Genomic DNA, 16,963 nt, shown 5'->3' with positions numbered 1-16,963 from the left:
GCATAAAATGTGGCCTCTGGTACCCGAGGCCTACAGCCCAGCTGGGGACACCTGCCACAAGGAAAAAACGCAGATGTGTTCCACTTTTTTTTTTTTTTTTTAAGATTTTATTTATTTATTCATGAGAGACACACACACAGAGAGAGAGAGAGAGAGAGAGAGAGAGAGGCAGAAACACAGGCAGAGGGAGAAGCAGACTCCTCACTGAGCAGGGAGCCCAACGTGGGACTCGATCCCAGGTCTCCAGGGCTGAAGGCAGCACTAAACCGCTGGGCCACCAGGGCTGCCCAAGATGCATTCCACTTTTAGAGGAGAATCATGATGGGGCAAGTGATTGTGGGTGGTTCCTGAGAGGAGGAAGGATCTTGGGGGGTTTTCAGTGCTCTGCAGGGTTTGTACATCAGCCTAGAGGATCAGCTTTCACATGGAGCCATGACGTTGGACAGCATCAGTGGCCTGCCTGTGCCCCGGACTATGGGTGGGACTCCATCGGACTTGTTTACCAGGCTGCTGAGCTATGATAGGTTTGGCTAGCATGTGTTCCACACAGAAAAGGAATGGACATATAGCCTGTCATGTGACGCTTCTGTTAGTGGAGAAGCCCTGTCACGTTCCCTGGCCTCTCCCTGCCAATGACAGTGGTCAGGGTCCTCCCGTCTCATGCTGATGACTGAACAGCTCTGCAGATGGGCCCCGGGGCTCAGGTCTCTGGAAATCCACCACCTTACCTAACAGTTCATGTACAGTGCATTCATGGAATTCAGAAAGTGCCTTCTAGTAGCCCAGTAGCCTTGTCAGAATGTGATTCCTGTTAACTTTCCTCACAGGCTGCTCTGGCTTGTGGAGGGAAAGCTTTGATCTATTTAAAAACCAAGAGAAAACTCACAAGAAACACCCCTGCCCTTTCCTCTTGCGACACCATACCCAGTGACGGAAAGCACACATCTTAGCGTTGGCATCAAGATTTCCAGCAGGAAAGCTTGGAAATGTTAACTTTGGCAGTGAACAGAAGTCAACCTGCTGCCTTGTTTAGACGGGTGCTCCCACCGAGCACCAGGCTGCTCTTAGCTAGCGCCATGAAGCATGTGCCCACTCCAGCTTTCCTCTCACTTGGGAACAGTGGCCAGTGCATGCTGCCCCACTCTCTGGAGTGTTGTGGACCAGATCCTCTGATCGTGCTCTTCCTTGTTTTCTAGAAGAATGTCACCGAGCAGGAACACAAGCAGTCCCAGCAGCTCACTTTCCAGTCACTCTGCACCTATTTTAGGTAAGTTCGTCGTCGTTTTAGGTTGTGTAATAGCTCAGATCTTTGCAGAGTTTTCTTTAGCTGTCCCTCCTGTTTGCTCAGCCAGGTTTCTAGAGTGAGCTACCACCAGTCACAGCGATGACTAGAACTAAAATAATCTTGTCAGGAGTTTAATCCAAGTTCCAGTCCTCATGAGACCGTTTGGAATAGAGCTCGCTGAGGATCTCTGAGCACTTCAGATTCTAAGTGATGTCTGAAGACACAAACTGAAGCCAGAGGAGTTGCAGTCCTCTACCCAGGTCTGAACACCCAGATGCACAGAAGGGTAGTCGAGCAAAGGAAGGAAAGGAGCTGACTTGGAGATTTTTACGAGCTTTGGCTAGCAAAGCAGCCAATGGGCATGTAGGCTGTGGTACCGCAGGAATAGGCTCTTGAAGAAGGAGGGAACTAATTGCCCAGGGTACTGTCTGCACCTCTGCCTGTAGCTGGTGCAAGAGCAGACTGGAGGGCCATGTGAGGGCTGTTGAAGGGTGCCTGGACTTGTGGGTCGAGGGCCGAGAGAGAGCCGTGGAGCTCTTGTGGAGGGCGTTTGGAGACAGAGGAGGTTCAGCCTGGGTTGTCACATTAGCCAGCATGACGTCTTGCTGGCAGTCAAGGTTCATCAGATTGACTTCTCAGAATCTCCTCCTAGGACTTGAGGGTTTACGGGCTTTGCTTATTAGGGACATGGGGACAGAGGGTGGCATAGACCCTGCTGGGACGTGGCCTTTTCCTGACCCAGACCCCTCACCTTCCTGAGAACTGGCACTGAAATCCTGCTAGGTTCTTTTTTGGAATAAAAAATATTTTTTTTGAGGTAAAAGTGTGAAAATGCCTGCCTGAACAAGGTGTCCTGACAGATGTGTGTACTTGCAGTGACAAGGATCCAGGTGGTCTTCTGCTCTTGCCTGAGAAAGGTGACCTGGCCGACATGAACAGCAGTGAAGTTCTGGCCGTCATGAGCACCCTCCTGTCCGTTGCTGCTCGAGAGGTAACTGGGGGCAGCTCTGCTTCCGTCCTTCCTCCTTCACCTCGTGGTCTGGTGATCAGTCACAGTGTGGATGTAGCTTTGTCCCCACAGCCGTGACGGATGGGCACTGATGCTCCGCAGCCCACCGCGGCTCCTCTCCCACTCTGGTGGCGAGTGAGGCATGCTGGCCTGTTCTGTGGTCACCAGTGAGCAGTAGATGTGTGGACGCTCGTGGAGACTTCTGTGTGGAAGACGAGGGGGTCTGTGGTATGGCTACGGAGCCCGACGTTTGAGCGTGTGTCTGTGGTGTGAGTTCTGAGGAAAGTGTAAGATTGCTTAGTAAATCTTCAGGTAAATTAAGTCTGGAGAGATGGTGTCTTTTCTTTTGTGGTAATGAGATTTCCAAATTGTTACTGTATTCTTTTTAACATGAAGGATTGTTTCTCAAGATGTAGTCCATGTGTCATCTGGATCCAAATCAGCTGGTGTATTTGGACAGAAATTTGGGTTTCCAGGGCCCGGCCCGGGCTCCTGGTGTAGAACTTCTGGGGATGGGATTAGGGGTCTGTGTTCTAGTGCACATGCCCGGGACTCTGACAGGACAGGACCCCCGTGGCCAGGGGATGTGCGACATGGGGACAGACGACACCCTTGAGGCTTTGGATGACAGAACTTTTCCTGTGGCTGAATTTTGAGTCTTGGTCTTGGTTTTAGTGCTTTCCTGCTTTCAGGTGCCACCAGAGACACAGTTTCATTCATTCTGGCTACTTTGCTCTTGGAGAGACATCTTTGAGTGCACCAGCATGTCGTTTGCCAGGGTCACCCTACGGGCTGGCCACTTCATATGGCTTTCAATCCAGGGTGGTCTCTGTCCCACCATGACACCTGCGTCCTTTAGGGTGCCGTGCTGCATCAGCCTCACCTGTGCGGAGTGCTCTATGGCTGCTGTCACTCAGGGCTCTAGTGACTTTGCATCCCGGTCTTGTCTCCATACTGTCCCATATCTATCTTCTTTGAAACTCTGTGTCCCATTAGCTGTGCCCCATCTGTATTTAGGCCACCTCCCATACTTGCACGTGTGCATAAGGCCAGTGATAAGACGGGGAGAGCCGGGTGTTTGCAGAGGAGGATGACTGTGGGCCGACTTGAGATAGGCTGACTTGGAGGCTCTGGGGGCCTCCAGGTGGCGGGAGCTCTGGGTGCTCAAGAGTGGACTCAGTGCTACGCATCTGGCAGCTACTGACCAGCGGCTGAGATTCGAAGCCACAGCCTGGGGCCCCTCCTCACCTGTGGGCATCCGAGGACCATCTCACTGGAAAGGCAGGAGGGCAGCAAGGCTTCCTGGGAGCCACAAGTCTCAGGAAAAAGGAGTTTCGGGAAGCACAGTGATGGGAGAGCCACTGATCTCATGGTCGGGTACTGAGGTTGTGTGCTCTGGGTGGGAGCGGTGGCCTTGGGGAACCGGGTCAGCGAGCGGCAGCAGGGGGGTGGCCAGGAGGGAAGGGCTAATGCACAGCAGCCGCAGGTGTCTTGGTGGGATGGAGCTCATGTACAGGAGAGTAGGACCTCATGCAGTGCAGGGAACCACCTGGGTAGCTACATGCCTGCCTGCAGCTCACTCTCCATCCTCCCGGTGGCAGCCACCCCTCCAATTTATCTGAACCTGTTCTCTTGAGCGTTTCCTGCATTGCAGGCTGATTTTGCCTGGTGTCAGGTCCACGGGGTCACAGGGTACACAGTCTTTGGGGACGTGCTGTTTGCACTCCACGGTGCTTTTTGAGGCTTGTCTATGCTGACCTGTCACTGGCACTCAGGGCTCCCTACACCTGCCATGGCGAACCTGGTTTACTTTGGAGGGGTAATTAGATTGTTTCCAGGTGGGGGCGATTAAGCGGAAATTGTGGTAGGATCGTATTCCGTGGTTCTTTTGTGTAAGAATTTCCCACCGAGGTCAGGTGGCTCTGGAGAGAGCTTCAGGAGAGAGAAGCTGATAGTGGGAGAGTCAGGGAGGATGTGGAAGGACTTTAAAGGTGGGGTGGGTGCGGCTGGAGCCAGAGAGAAAGGGGGCTTGCAGGTGGAAGAGGGAGGAGGTAACTGTGGGACGAGCCCCCAAGGGGTGGAAGAGGAGGATGCAGGCAGCGCAGACCATCTGTGAGGCCTCCAGGGCATGGCGGGTGACAGGGCTCCTGCACCCCCACTCTCTCCATCCCTTCTTCCCATCCCCACTCCCTTGGATGGCTGTGGGTCAGGAGCCCGTGCCTGCATCCTGTGAAGGCCTTTCTGTAAATGCTCTCTCTCTGTCTCCTTCCTCGTAGTGTGAGCTCCTGCTGCTCACCAGGGCCCAGGGACGGCCTGGCTCCGTGCTCTTCTCCCTGTTCTGGGCCGTCCAGGGCAGCCTGCTCTCCTGGTGCTACCTGCAGCTGAAGAGCACCGACGCGGGAGCCCGGGGTCTCGCCGCCCACCTCATTGACCAATGTGAGTGTCAGCATCTGGCGTCATGAACCCGCCAGCACAGAGAGGTGTCTGGGTGTGGCTCTCTCCTTTAATGCCTAGTGCATGCGGTGCACATGGGGTTTGGTCTTCTATGTCTCTGGGATGTTTTTTCTTCCTAAAATGGGAAGCTGTACATGTGTTTTTGCCCAGAGTGTTCTGCTGACTGTGATCAGCCTAGGAGTTTCATCATGAAGTCGGGTCACTTCACAGCCCGAGGGGATGCAGCACGTGGAGGGGAATGCCACACACTTCACTAGAGCCTGTCATCCCAGCTCTAATCGACTTATCCAAAAAAGAAAGTCTTTTCTTTTAAAATCTAAGGTAGGGCAGCCCAGGTGGCTTAGTGGTTTAGTGCTGCCTTCAGCCCAGGGTGTAATCCTGGAGACCCGGCATCGAGTCCCACGTCGGGCTTCCTGCATGGAGCCTGCTTATCTTCTCTGCCTGTGTCTCTGCTTTTCTATCTCTCCCTCTGTATCTTTTATGAATAAATAAATAAAATCTTTAAAAAAATAAAAAAATAAAATCTAAGGTATAGGTGAGCACTGCTTTGGTCTTTTCAGAGCCTGAAAATCCTCATACTCGTGTCCGGTAAACCCACAGAAAGTTCTGTGACCTTTCTCAGGTTCTGAGAGCTACACAGGTGGGAAATCCCATCACATTTAGTCTCAGTAGTGTGACACCGGCTGATGGCGCCGAGCCCTGGCTCCTGTGGCTCGGCCTGTGGGCTGCCCGCTGAACACGGGCCCCTGTGAGCACAGGGAGCTCCCAGCCTGGCCACCGGGTCGCTCAGCCGACAGCTTCACCTACACAAGGGCTGCGCTCTCTGCCTCATCCCAAAGTAGCAAAGACCAAGAGATTTGCACTCCTTTCCTCCCAGAGGAAAACCGATCTGTGACCCTTCGTGGTCCCAAGGTCTTTCTTACATGGTCCTTGGTCTGGGACCCTCTCCAGTTTTGTCCTCAAGGATGACCAAGCCGGTGGTGTTTTTCACCTATCATGTTAATTACTGTCTTTATGTCTTGATAGATGTGGGACAGTTTGTGGCAAGCACGAGAGTGATCCTGGAATCCCTTTTGTCACAGTATAGTGGACAAACCATTGTAGAGAAACTGTGTAATTCAGTGTTTTCGATGGCAGCTCGTCAACTGGTAAGATGTGGCGACAGCCTTTGTGTGGGAGGAGAGGTGGTGACCTCTGGCCCCAGGCAGAGCCCGAGGCAGGTGCTGAGTGCCTTGTCAATCTCCCCCCAGGTGATCTTCCTGCTGGACTTTTGCACTTTAGACATTTCACACTGTGTACTCCTGAGAGAGTTCAGTACACTGACAGAACTGTTAAAGCAGCTCTGTGCGGACCCCACAGGAGAGCCAGACAAGGTAACCCGGGGTGTCTGAGTGACCTGTACAGCGCAGTGCAGACCCAGAGAGGTTGGCTGGGGAGCCCCCGAGTTCTAGCAGGGGTTTGCTGGCACAGGGCAGCGACAGCCCGAGCTGACCGGCGTGGTCAGCGTTAGGACGGAAGCCATGTGGAGGTCTGTCTCCTCTTACGGTGCATGAATGTGTGTGAAACCATGTAGCGAATGACCAGATTGAAGTCCAGAAAAGAGAATATATGGCGAAAGACAAACTAAAAGGATCCAGGGTACAGAGATTCTTTGCTATCTTTGAGTCTCAGACAACTGTGTGGGAATAGAAAGGGCATAAGCTGTAAAGCCTGTTGTAAAGGTATAAGAGCAAGGACTCAAAGTGGACAGGGGAGATGATGGGCTCAGATTTGCCAGGGTCCAAAATTCAGTGTTTTTTCCACTGAAATTTGGAAATTCATGACTGTGGTGATTTAAAGAAATAGCTCAGTCATGGCCAGAACCAGGAGCTCACTCTGGGGATCCTGTCGTGTGCTGCGGAGCCCAGTGTCCCCTGCCAAGGGTTCAGTGTGCGTTGAGCTGTGTGTGCAGACGGAGCAGTGGGGAGGCTGCTAGCCCGTGTAACCATCTGCGTCCCATGTCTGGGCTGCCCGTCCACAGCGCTGACGCAAGCACGGTTTTCTCTGTGGCCCACACAGAGTGACGGGAGCTTGCCTTCTTGACTCATTTGTGTGTGTAGCTCGATGAAGACACTTGGCAGCAGGAGTGTCCTGTGGTATTACACACCTGGACCAAGGAGTCTGCCCACAACTATGAGAACAATTGCCATGAGGTGTCTGTCTTCATCAGCCCTGGGGCAACCTACTTTGAGGTAGAATTTGATGAACGCTGTGAGACTGAGAAGAGGTAAGACTCACGTGTTCTCTCCCTGAGCCACAGTGGGTGAAAGCGAGAGGAGGACAGTGACAGACATTATGCCTCCCCAGGTATGATTATTTGGAGTTCACTGACGCTAGAGGCGGGAAAACACGCTATGACACCAAAGTTGGCACTGAGAAGTGGCCCAGGGTAAGTGGTGCTCCCAGCACCGGTGATGCCTGCCCCTCTGCACTGGCTCTCCTCGCCGTTGGTCCCCTGGGGTGGGGCATGGTCCACGAGGGAACCATTTCTGTCGCACTTTGGTAAAAGGAAGAGCTGATGTCGGTTCGTACAGGACTGCCGGCCACTTGTCTCGTAGATACAGTTACTTATCTCCATTCCCTTGATGTGTCATCCCGCTGCTCGGGCACTGTGGGGCCAACTTGAATGGTCACTGCAGAGACCAGATGGCCCCAGGGGTCTAATGACTTCCTGTCTGGTTGTTTACAGGAACATTGACCAATCCCTGGTTTGTGTCGCAGTGTCCAGTGTGAATGGGGGAGTAGTGGTCCTTAGTGTGGAAGGGCTGGGCCCAGGGGGCCCCCAGTATGTGGGGGGGCCAGCAGTGCCCACTTGAGGCCTGCCAGGTCTCCAGGGCACAGAGCCAAGTGCCACTCCCTGCTGTTGGCACACTCTGCCATTGGTGATCTTGGCGGGGAGCAGCAGGGGGACACAAGCCCTGTTCCTGGATGAGCAGGGAGTGGACAGGTGGGTGTCCACAGGTGACAGAACTGCCACAACTGCTGCTTCACGCGGTGCCATCGTGGACTGTTTCAGCTGCTCCTTCGTCCATCCCTCCTTCTCTCAGCAGGGTGGGCAAGCTGAGACAGTGCGGCTGGAAGGCAGACCGGGTGTAAACATAGAATGATTGAATCTTGAAGGATGTGCTTGCTGCTGCGGGTGCGCCTCTCTGGTGCGTTCCACTTCATGGCTTTTTTGCTTGTCTCTAGAAAGTGATCTTCAAGGCTGGCCCCCGGCTGCAGTTCCTCTTTCACTCTGACAGCAGTAACAATGAGTGGGGTTACAAATTCACCGTCACCGCCTATGGCCTGCCCGATGTGGCCGTGTCCTGGGCCCTGGATTTACAGCTGCTCGTTTGCCGGCTGATGGGACGCCTCGCTGCCCAGTGCATGGCGCTCAAGTCTGCGCACCGTGAGTCTCAGGCGCGTTGGCTCCACACAAGGGCAGGGTGGAGGCGTGTACAGGGCGCCCTTGCAGGCCCTGTGCACCAGACCCTGCACGGCGTCTGCTCAGCGCTGTTGCCCTGAAGCGTCTTGACACACACTTGGGCACGTACCCCTGAGGGTGCTTAGGCTCCCCTGTCTGGAGCACAGCCTGGGCAGGGACTGGTTTTTAGCAGCACGGTCATCTCTTTTTGTTAGTGACATTTAGAAGGCAGAAGTAGAATAAACCGTATATCCTTTAATCAAATGAATACTTATGTTAAATATGGAAGCGTGGATTTTGTCTTTTTTGGTTTTTTTTTGGATTTTTGTCTTAAAGTGATTTTTTTCAACTTAGTTATTAAGTGCATCCAAGAAGCAAGAACTATAGAATGAAACTTTCTAGTATGTCTTATTTCATTTCTGGAGATTTTTTGTCTGTAAAAGGAAAATATAGAAATTGCATGATGGAGAAAGATCAAGGAGAAGAGCCATTCCTGGTGCTAACACTTAACATTTTCATATATTCCCATCTAGTCTTTGCTATCTAGTCATAAACACGTGTGGGTGGGTGTTTAATTCTTCTTCTTCTTCTTCTTTTTTTTTTTTTTTTTAAAAACAAATGTAAGTTTATGAATTGCAAAAACTTCTCCATCATTGAGCATGTGTGCCCAGCCTGCAGTTACTCCCTGGTGGTGGCCCTCACATCCCTTCATCTACCTGACCGGGATTGCAGGGGTGCCTGTGACAGGCTGTCCCACAGTAGGGCTGCGCTTCCGGGCACCCTCTTGGTGGGGGTGTGTTTGGGGTGCATGTCCATGAAGCAGCACAGCTAGCTCTGTGCTGGCAGGTGGGGGTGGATACCCTGCACGTCCGCAGGATGCCCACATAGTCGAGACCTTCTTTTGGTTGGCCCACCAACCTTAGTGTCCCAGGGAAAGCATGGGGCTCTCACCAGCCACCTTCTCTTTCCAGAGTTTGGAGGTGACATGGCAGTGGCTCCAGCAAAAATGGCGTTGGTCCTGAACTCTCCGCTGTGGAAACCTGTTTTCAGGCATCAGTTGAGTCCAGAGTTGGGATTAGCAGTGAGCTGGCCCACGCACCTGCACCAGGATAGTAAGGAGGTATTTATGTCTTTCTCCTTGGAGTGCAGTCTGTTTGCTGATGGCTCCTGCTCCCAGTGATGAACCCTTGTGTTTGCGTCATCTTCACCCCCCTCAGCTGTTGGCGCTCTGATGGCACATGGCATCCTTTGTTCATGTGGTATCCACATCACATGTGACAGGTGCCGATTGGCAGTGGTGTTCAGACCCAGCGAGCATAAGTGCTCAGGAAATCTGGCTAGGTTGCTGGATGGGTCCAGTGAGTGTGTTCCCAGCACCTGCTGAGTTAACGGTTCATGCTGCACCTTCTGTTCCCCATGGAACAGCAGCACCCTGCCTGGGCTGGACAGGTCGGCCCATGGTCTCTGTTCTGTCCCCCCTGTCTCTGTCTCTGCCCTGCACTCTGATCTGGCTCCTTCCCTTGGCCACGTCACTCGGGGCAGCCAAGAATCAGGGGCTCTTCCATGGGCTCTGTTATGTTTGGCTCCCTCACACCCTGCCTTGCTCTGGCTCCGTGTGGCCCGCTGTCTTCTCCAGCTGTACCCTGGCATCCATGCTGGGCCTCATCCCCTTCCTCCCTGGAAAGTAGGCTTTCCTCGGGCTCTCTCCCCTGTCCCACAGCTGCCGACACTTTATCCTGTCCCCTCTCTTGTGCTGTTACACTTGTGTAGAACCTCCCTGCGCCTCTGTCTGGAGCCCCGGTGCTTCTTGGGCTCCACTCCTGTGTCTCTGTCCTCCCATTAGGTAGTCTGTGTCAGGAGTGGCAAGCCAGGACGTGTCCCTTCCCTGGCCACTCGCTGCTGTCACTGTGCATCCTGTGTTCCTTGGTGCTGAACCATGGCTCCCCATCTTGTTCTCATTTCTCCTGCCCAGTTGGCCCCCACTCCATGGACTTTCCTGGGGTGCATCCAGCTCCTCCCGTCTCCCCTGACTGCATCTTCCTCCAGGCCCTCTTCCTGCACTTGCAGTGTGCAAGGTTACCTTGGGACCTACTAGGGGTTTTTAACTACCGAATACCTTGTTAACTTGCCGCCAAACACCATTCATGGCTCCCGTTGCCCACAGGGTGAAGTCTGGGCTCCTCAGGGTGGTGGCTGAGCTCTGTCCAGTGTCCTTTTGCCTTACCTCTCTGCCTCTAGTTCCCACCACTCCCCAGCTACACCTCAGGCCAGGTCAGCATCTCCACCGAATCCTAATTTCTGCTCACGATTTTGTTCCTCAGTGGGCAGAGCTGCTCAGTGATCAGGGTCCAGCCCAAAGCCCACACCCTCCAGGAGGCTTCTCTTTACCACCAGAGCCTGTCAGGAGCTCTCTCCCACCAGGTCCCAGCACGGGCCGATGCCTCCTGGCACTTGGCCCTCGGGTACCTTCTGTTCCGCAGTCGCGCTATTGTTCATGTTCTTAGGTGTTTTATTTAGGTTTGCGTTGTCTTTAAACCCACGTATCTGCCTGGTTATAGGCTTAGTCGGTGTCCCATGAGCTTTGTTGTTAGAATGACTGTATTAAACGTATGTGTTGTTTTTTTTCCAGGTCAAGAACATCCCCGATGATCCCTGCCACCACTTTCTTCTTGAGTTTGCACAGTCAGACCCTGCCCAGAACTTCTGTGGGCCATTTTCAGAACTTTTCAAAGGATTCATACAGGCATGTAGAAAACAGGCCCCAAAGACAGATATAGTTGCTGGTTCCACTATTGATCAAGCTGTGAACGCCACCTTTGCTGCTCTGGTGTGTCGTACTCCAGGCTTATATGAGAAGCTGCAAAAATATGGTAACTTATACTACAGGGAATATTTCTGATCTGAAGGCCAGTTGCTAAGTTTTAAGAAAGCCTATCTTTTGTGAACATTTTAAAACAAACATTTCTACAACTGTAGACCTCATCTGGTTAAGTCCTACTCTGCCAGTCAGAAGATTCGTGACTAGTTTATAGTTAGTGGATCGTCCTCTATGGCAAGTAGCCTTGAGTTTCCTAACCAGGTCGCTTCTTTCTCCAAAATTCTTGTGGAAAACTGCCCAGAAGTTTAACAGAAGGAGACTGTAACTTGGGTTATAGTCTCAGGCAAAAACTAGAAGTTGTGCAGCTTCAGGTTGATCAAACGAGCTCTCTGCACCTTCGTACCTATGTCTGTAAACTTGGGAGTTGGAAGCTCTACCCTTCTCACAGATGCCGGTTAAACCCTGAGTTGTTTAGGTGATTCAGTATGCTGGTAGCCAAGGAAGGAAACGTCTTCACTCTTAGCTTTAGTTTAAAGCCTTGTAGCTTTTATAGGCTTCCTGGTTGGTAGCCTGCTCCCCACCATTTCTGTTCCTCCCATCCCCCCAGAGAGATGCCTCTGCTATGTACACACGCGCACGCGCGAGCGTGCGTGTGTGTGTGTGTGTGTGTGTGTGTGTGTGTGTGTGTGTCGCCAGCAGGCTGCAGGAACCACAGGAGGGACGGCCTCTCTCTCCTCATCATCTCTCACGGGGAAACATTATAGACCCTACTTAGGGATGAGATAGGGCTTTTCCCAAGCACTTTGGCGGGGTGTGTGTTTTTTCCATGATGCAGATGTGAGGAGCAGATGGTAATTATTACAGGGACGATCATTGCTGCCCTGTGCCACTGAGGTCTTTAGGTCTCACATTGCAGAGTTTATTTCCTGATTTCTAAAACATCTCCATTAATCCTGCTTCCCAAGCTTTACTATTTCCTTGAAGAAGCTGCTCAGATAAAACCTATATTGAGGCATGAGTGGTTTATGAAAACAAGTGTTCTATGGAAAAGTGTGTCTCTGCCAGGGAGTGGAGGATCTGCCAGGTTTTTTGTTTTGTTTTGTTTTTTGACCTGCCAGGTTTTTAAAGAAATCCAGTATATGTTTTCATGATCAAATTATAGCAAGAGACCTGTGCAGTCTTTGTTGTTGTTTACCTGTGGGAACTCTCAGGAGATAGATGAAAGCCTTGTGAGTTAAAGCTGAGAAACAAAGTTTCTGGCTGGTGGTGAGCTCCCAGCTTCTTTTCAGATTATGTTCCTGTATCACATCCCTAATTTCAGGGGCGAGACACACAGTCTGATGTGGAAACTAGAAACACTTGGCTGAATACAGGTTGTTTCCAGAATAACCTGCCACTGGGGCTTTGGAAGCACAGCTGGTCTGCGTGCTCCAGGGCTGTTTGTGAGTCCTGCCGGGCGGAGCTGCTTGAGCTTCTCAGTGCTGTGTTTGAGTGCCTGGGGTGCAGCCCCGCACCTCACACCTGCACAGAAAGCAGCCCTCGCACTGTGCATTGGGTCTGCAGAGAGCCTCACGCTTTTCTGGTGTATCATCCTCTGGTTTTTACAAGCCAAGTAAGGAGTGGTCTCAGTAAGTAAGCCTCAGAGGTCTTTCTGAGTGGTCTCAGTCAAGTAAGCCTCAGAGGTCTTTCTATTAAACAGACAACTTTGTTATTTTTCTAATCATGAAAAAATTACCCATTCATGTAGAAACTTACAAAGTACAGGAAAGCTTAATATAATTATCAGTTATAATCTGACCACTTGAAGGGTGCATCTGTTAACATTTTTCTGTGTATCTACCTGGCCTTTTTACCTGGGCATATTTGTGTGATATATATAGCTGTATATGCATCGTAGATGTGTGTATATATACATATACATATATTTACACACACACATCATGTTTTTAATATGTATGTTCTTTTTAAATAGGTAACTTTGTGTTTATATGGTTTCAAAACCAGTCTTTTTTACTTTATACTATGAACTTTCTTCATGTCAGTAATTATTTTTTACCTGCACTTAATCTTTGTTTTACTTTTAATATTTTTCACTTTCATATTTTTACTTTAAATATTTTACTCCATTTAATAGTATGTCCATTTCAGATGTTCACTTGAAAAGAGTTAGTTTGCAGTGACACAAAGAACCTGTGCCAGGTACTTGTGACTTAATTGATCCCCCCCCCCCCCCCCAAGCCTCGTACCACCCGTGGTGTATGAGCCTCAGGGGAAAGACTATTTCTCTGTGTTGGGAGATTTAGAAGCTACTTTGTGTGTAGGTTGCACTACTGAACCGAATTAACTGAGTATGATCTCATCGTCTCTCCTTTCCCCAGTAAACAGTGGAGGCAACACAGCCCTGAGCGAGGACTTTGCACAGGTGTATTGCTTGGCAGATGGGATCCGAGTATGGATGGTAAGATGCACTTTGCGATTTTTATGTATTTTGAGTTGTCCCACCATAGTTTCATGCAGTTAAGGTAAGTAGCTCTCTTCTCAAGAATATAACTTTAGGAATTTTTTTTAACTAAAGTTCAGTGACATGAAAAGCTCTAAAATAACTTAGGATGCTTGAAATCGTGGTATGAGTGCTGAGAATGTTCAGAGAAAACAGGGCGCATGCCTGGAGCCCCCTAACACCCGTTAGCAACCCCAAGGCCACTCTGTGGGACCTCTTCAACCAGGAGGGAAAATTTTGCTGTAGGTACTGGGCAGGCGCTGATGGCTTTAGGCGGGTGTGAGGCTGCTCTCCAAGGAGAGGCCTTCCTACATTGTAGAAATGTAGTTCTGTAGCGTTGCTTATGGCAGCCATGCCATGGAGGAGCAACATGTCCATGAGTAGGATGAGCAGAGAAACAGTAAGTTGTGTTACTGTGCAATACGGCGCTACCATGTGAGGTGATTTGTACGATGCTGTCCTGTAGTGAGAGTGAAGGAGGTGAAGTGTGTGTGTCAGCTCACACATGATGAGCAGAAGCCAGTCCTAGAGGAACCCATGAATATGTTTTATCTTGTGTAAAGTTTACACACAGCCCAAATCTGTGTCATGTTAGGTATATAAGTAGGTAGTAAAAGTATACAAAGTCATAGAAATGATGAACATCAAACTCAGGAGAATCATTTTTTTTTCTTGAGCGTGGAGAAGAATCCCTATGTACTTTCATTATGGTCCCGGTATTCACAATCATCTTGAGTGCTGTGTAGGAATGGGGAGGAGTCATGAAGTAATGGAGAGGATGGGCAATGAACTTGAGAGCAGGAGACCAGCTGCAGTTCTTAGATGAGCACAGCGGCTGCTCCTGGGTGTAGGATGGTCAGATTCTGTGGCTGGAGTGAGTCGTGCATGGTGGTGTGTCCCAAGACCCTTCCCACATTCCCGGCTTGGTGACTTGTCCCATTTGGTGGAAGCGTTGACCAGACTGGGGAAATGGCCTTTGATCTGGGAGTAGGGTGGGGTGAATTTGTTCTGGGGCCACACAGGTGATCTGAGACCCAGGCTGGAGAAGTCAGTGAACCTGGAAGAATCTAACTGGCTGGTGCTTCACAGAAATGTCAAAACAGAGGTACAGGTAGCTTCAGATCACTGGCAATGGGGTTTCTTAATGTATGAGTTTACCCAGGAACCAGAGAGGCTTGACCAGGGACCACAATGATGAGAACGTAGTTGGTGCTCAGTACGTACAGGATAGGTAGGTGGAGACCGAGATGGACAGAGTCTCCCGAGAGAAACTAAAAGGTGTTGTCAGAATGGTAAAAGGAGGGTCAGGGCAGTGTTGATGAGACCCTAAGGTAGTAGTAGCAGTTTAAGAAAAAGAGATTCTGATAAAACCGCCTACCACAGATGCTTGAAGCAGAAGAATTTGGCAGTTGATGAGGCACAGCATACATCGTGCCTCTGCTTTAGGGTAGGACAGACTGCCGATGGCTAAATGCGATGCCAGCCTTCTCTCTCAGACCTTGGCCTCCCAGACGTCACACATGGCTTGTGCTTGGGCTATGAGCACTGTGGCGCACAGCATGACCATCACCTGTGCTGCTACCAGGAGCACTGCTCACTGCCCGGCAGGCCCAGCCTCACTTACACAGGTCCCCTCACACAGGGTAGAATGGAGATCAGATTGTGGTCCAGTGTGTACCAACCTGGGTGGGGAACCCCAGTCAGCCCCTGCACTGCTCTAGAGCTCCTCTGCTCTGTCTGTACCAGGTCCGCTTTAGATAAGGGCCCCTCCAGCCCCAGTGTTCTTTTTTTTTTTTTTTTTAAGATTTTATTTATTTATTTATTTGAGAGAGTGGGAGAGTGTGAGCAGGGTGAGGAAGCAAACTCCCTGCTGAGCCCAGAGCCTGATGGGGTACTTAATCTCACGACTCTGAGACCATGACTGGAGTTGAAATCGAGAGTTGATCGCATAACCGACTAAGCCTCCCAGATGGCCCAGGATTTTTTAAGTAATAGGATCTGGGGTACCCCCACCCCCACCCCCCGCCTCCGACAGTGCATAGTTGAAAAGAAGACTGCTTCAAAGCCTGGATTCCTTCTAGGAAAGACCACACAGCTCCACCCTATGTCCTCAGCAGCGGGATAGTAATTGTACAGTTTTCTGTGATGTCCGTGCTGTGTGCTTTGAAGTCCTTGTGTGGCTGCTCATGTAGTCCGCCCTCCACAGTGTAATCATGTGGCTCCAACTTTGCCCCCCAGCTGGAGATGAAGCAGAAGTCATTGATGAACCTGGGGAATGAGGCAGAAGAAAAGCATGGCCCAGAAGCTGCTGAGGCGAACCCTGAGAGCCTGGGTGAGTGTGCTGAGCCTTCTGTTACATGTCCTGGGAAACCGGAGGCCTGTCTTGGGGGTGATTTTAGTTGAAGGTGTGTTGACCTATGGAAAGTACTGCAGGAGCTAGATGTGGTTTCTATGGATGGGTCACAAATAGAAAATGCCAGAGAGTCACTGTTTTGTAACATGATCCAAACAGAGCACTTGTCTCAGAAGTGAGAGGCATCAAGTGCTTTTGACCTACATTTTGTTGTGTTTTTGTTTTTTATATTTTAAAAATTGTTTTTAAAGGGCAGCCCCAGTGGCTTAGCAGTTTAGCGCTGCCTTCGGCCCGGGGCATGATCCTAGAGACCCGGGATCGAGTCCCACGTCAGGCTCCCTGCATGGAGCCTGCTTCTCCCTCTGCCTGTGTCTCTGCCTCTCTTTCTCTCTGTGTCTCTCATGAATAAATAAATAAAATCTTTAAAAAAACTAAAATAAAAAAATAAAAAGATTTTATTTGACAGAGAGAGAAAGTGCACAAGCAGGGGGAGTGGCAGGCAGAAGGAGAGGGAGAAGCAGGCTCCCTGCTCAGCAGGCAGCCCAGTGAGGGACTTGATCCCAGGACCCTGGGATGATGACCTGAGCCAAAGGCAGACGCTTCACCAACTGAACCACCCAGGAAGCCCTCTTGTTACGTTTTTAAAGTGTGCTCTCACTGAATATTCAGTGAGATTAAGGAATTACTGTTAATGTCTTAGTGATATCATAGTTCTGTTAGAAACTATTACTATTTTAGAAAAATGCTAAAGTTTTTAGATGAAAGTATGATGCCTGCAATCTGCATGGCAATAAACCAGGGAGAGGGTGGCTGGTGAAAGGAGACAGGGTCAGGTGTACATGATGGGTCCTTATAGTCTTTTCTCTCTGTATGTTAGAAAATGTCCACAATAGAGGCACCTGGGTAGCTCAGTCAGTTGAGCAGCCAACTCTTGATTTTAGCTCAGGTCGTGATCCCAGGGTCATGGGACCAAACCCTGTGTTGGGCTCGCTGCTCAGCAGGAAGTCTGGAGATTCTCATACCACCCTCCACCCCCCACTCCTCCCCTCACTCACGTATACTCTCTCCTTCCTTCTCTCTCAAATAAATAAATAAAATC

The 16,963-nt window shown here is 50.6% G+C and overlaps 1 protein-coding gene across 3 annotated transcripts in view; it reads left to right on the top strand.

Moving 5' to 3' along the window:
• Positions 1 to 16,963, top strand: part of ZZEF1 (zinc finger ZZ-type and EF-hand domain containing 1) — a 101,392-nt gene that overhangs the window by 45,685 nt on the left and 38,744 nt on the right. For 2 of the 3 annotated variants that reach the window (XM_041770432.1, XM_041770434.1), the window contains 12 exons: positions 1,197 to 1,267; positions 2,162 to 2,276; positions 4,571 to 4,730; positions 5,775 to 5,896; positions 5,999 to 6,121; positions 6,848 to 7,014; positions 7,095 to 7,176; positions 7,977 to 8,178; positions 9,165 to 9,313; positions 10,823 to 11,063; positions 13,390 to 13,469; positions 15,750 to 15,843. In XM_041770432.1, coding sequence (XP_041626366.1) covers positions 1,197 to 1,267; positions 2,162 to 2,276; positions 4,571 to 4,730; positions 5,775 to 5,896; positions 5,999 to 6,121; positions 6,848 to 7,014; positions 7,095 to 7,176; positions 7,977 to 8,178; positions 9,165 to 9,313; positions 10,823 to 11,063; positions 13,390 to 13,469; positions 15,750 to 15,843 — 1,606 coding nt within the window. The remainder of the gene's footprint in view (positions 1 to 1,196; positions 1,268 to 2,161; positions 2,277 to 4,570; positions 4,731 to 5,774; positions 5,897 to 5,998; positions 6,122 to 6,847; positions 7,015 to 7,094; positions 7,177 to 7,976; positions 8,179 to 9,164; positions 9,314 to 10,822; positions 11,064 to 13,389; positions 13,470 to 15,749; positions 15,844 to 16,963) is intronic. The other variant, XM_041770433.1, reaches the window with a different exon arrangement.

The sequence above is a fragment of the Vulpes lagopus genome, chromosome 10 (assembly GCF_018345385.1).
Source record: "Vulpes lagopus strain Blue_001 chromosome 10, ASM1834538v1, whole genome shotgun sequence".
Taxonomy (NCBI): Eukaryota; Metazoa; Chordata; class Mammalia; order Carnivora; family Canidae; genus Vulpes; species Vulpes lagopus.
Note: the sequence above shows the minus strand (reverse complement) of the source record. Positions and strands in the feature narration are given on the sequence as shown.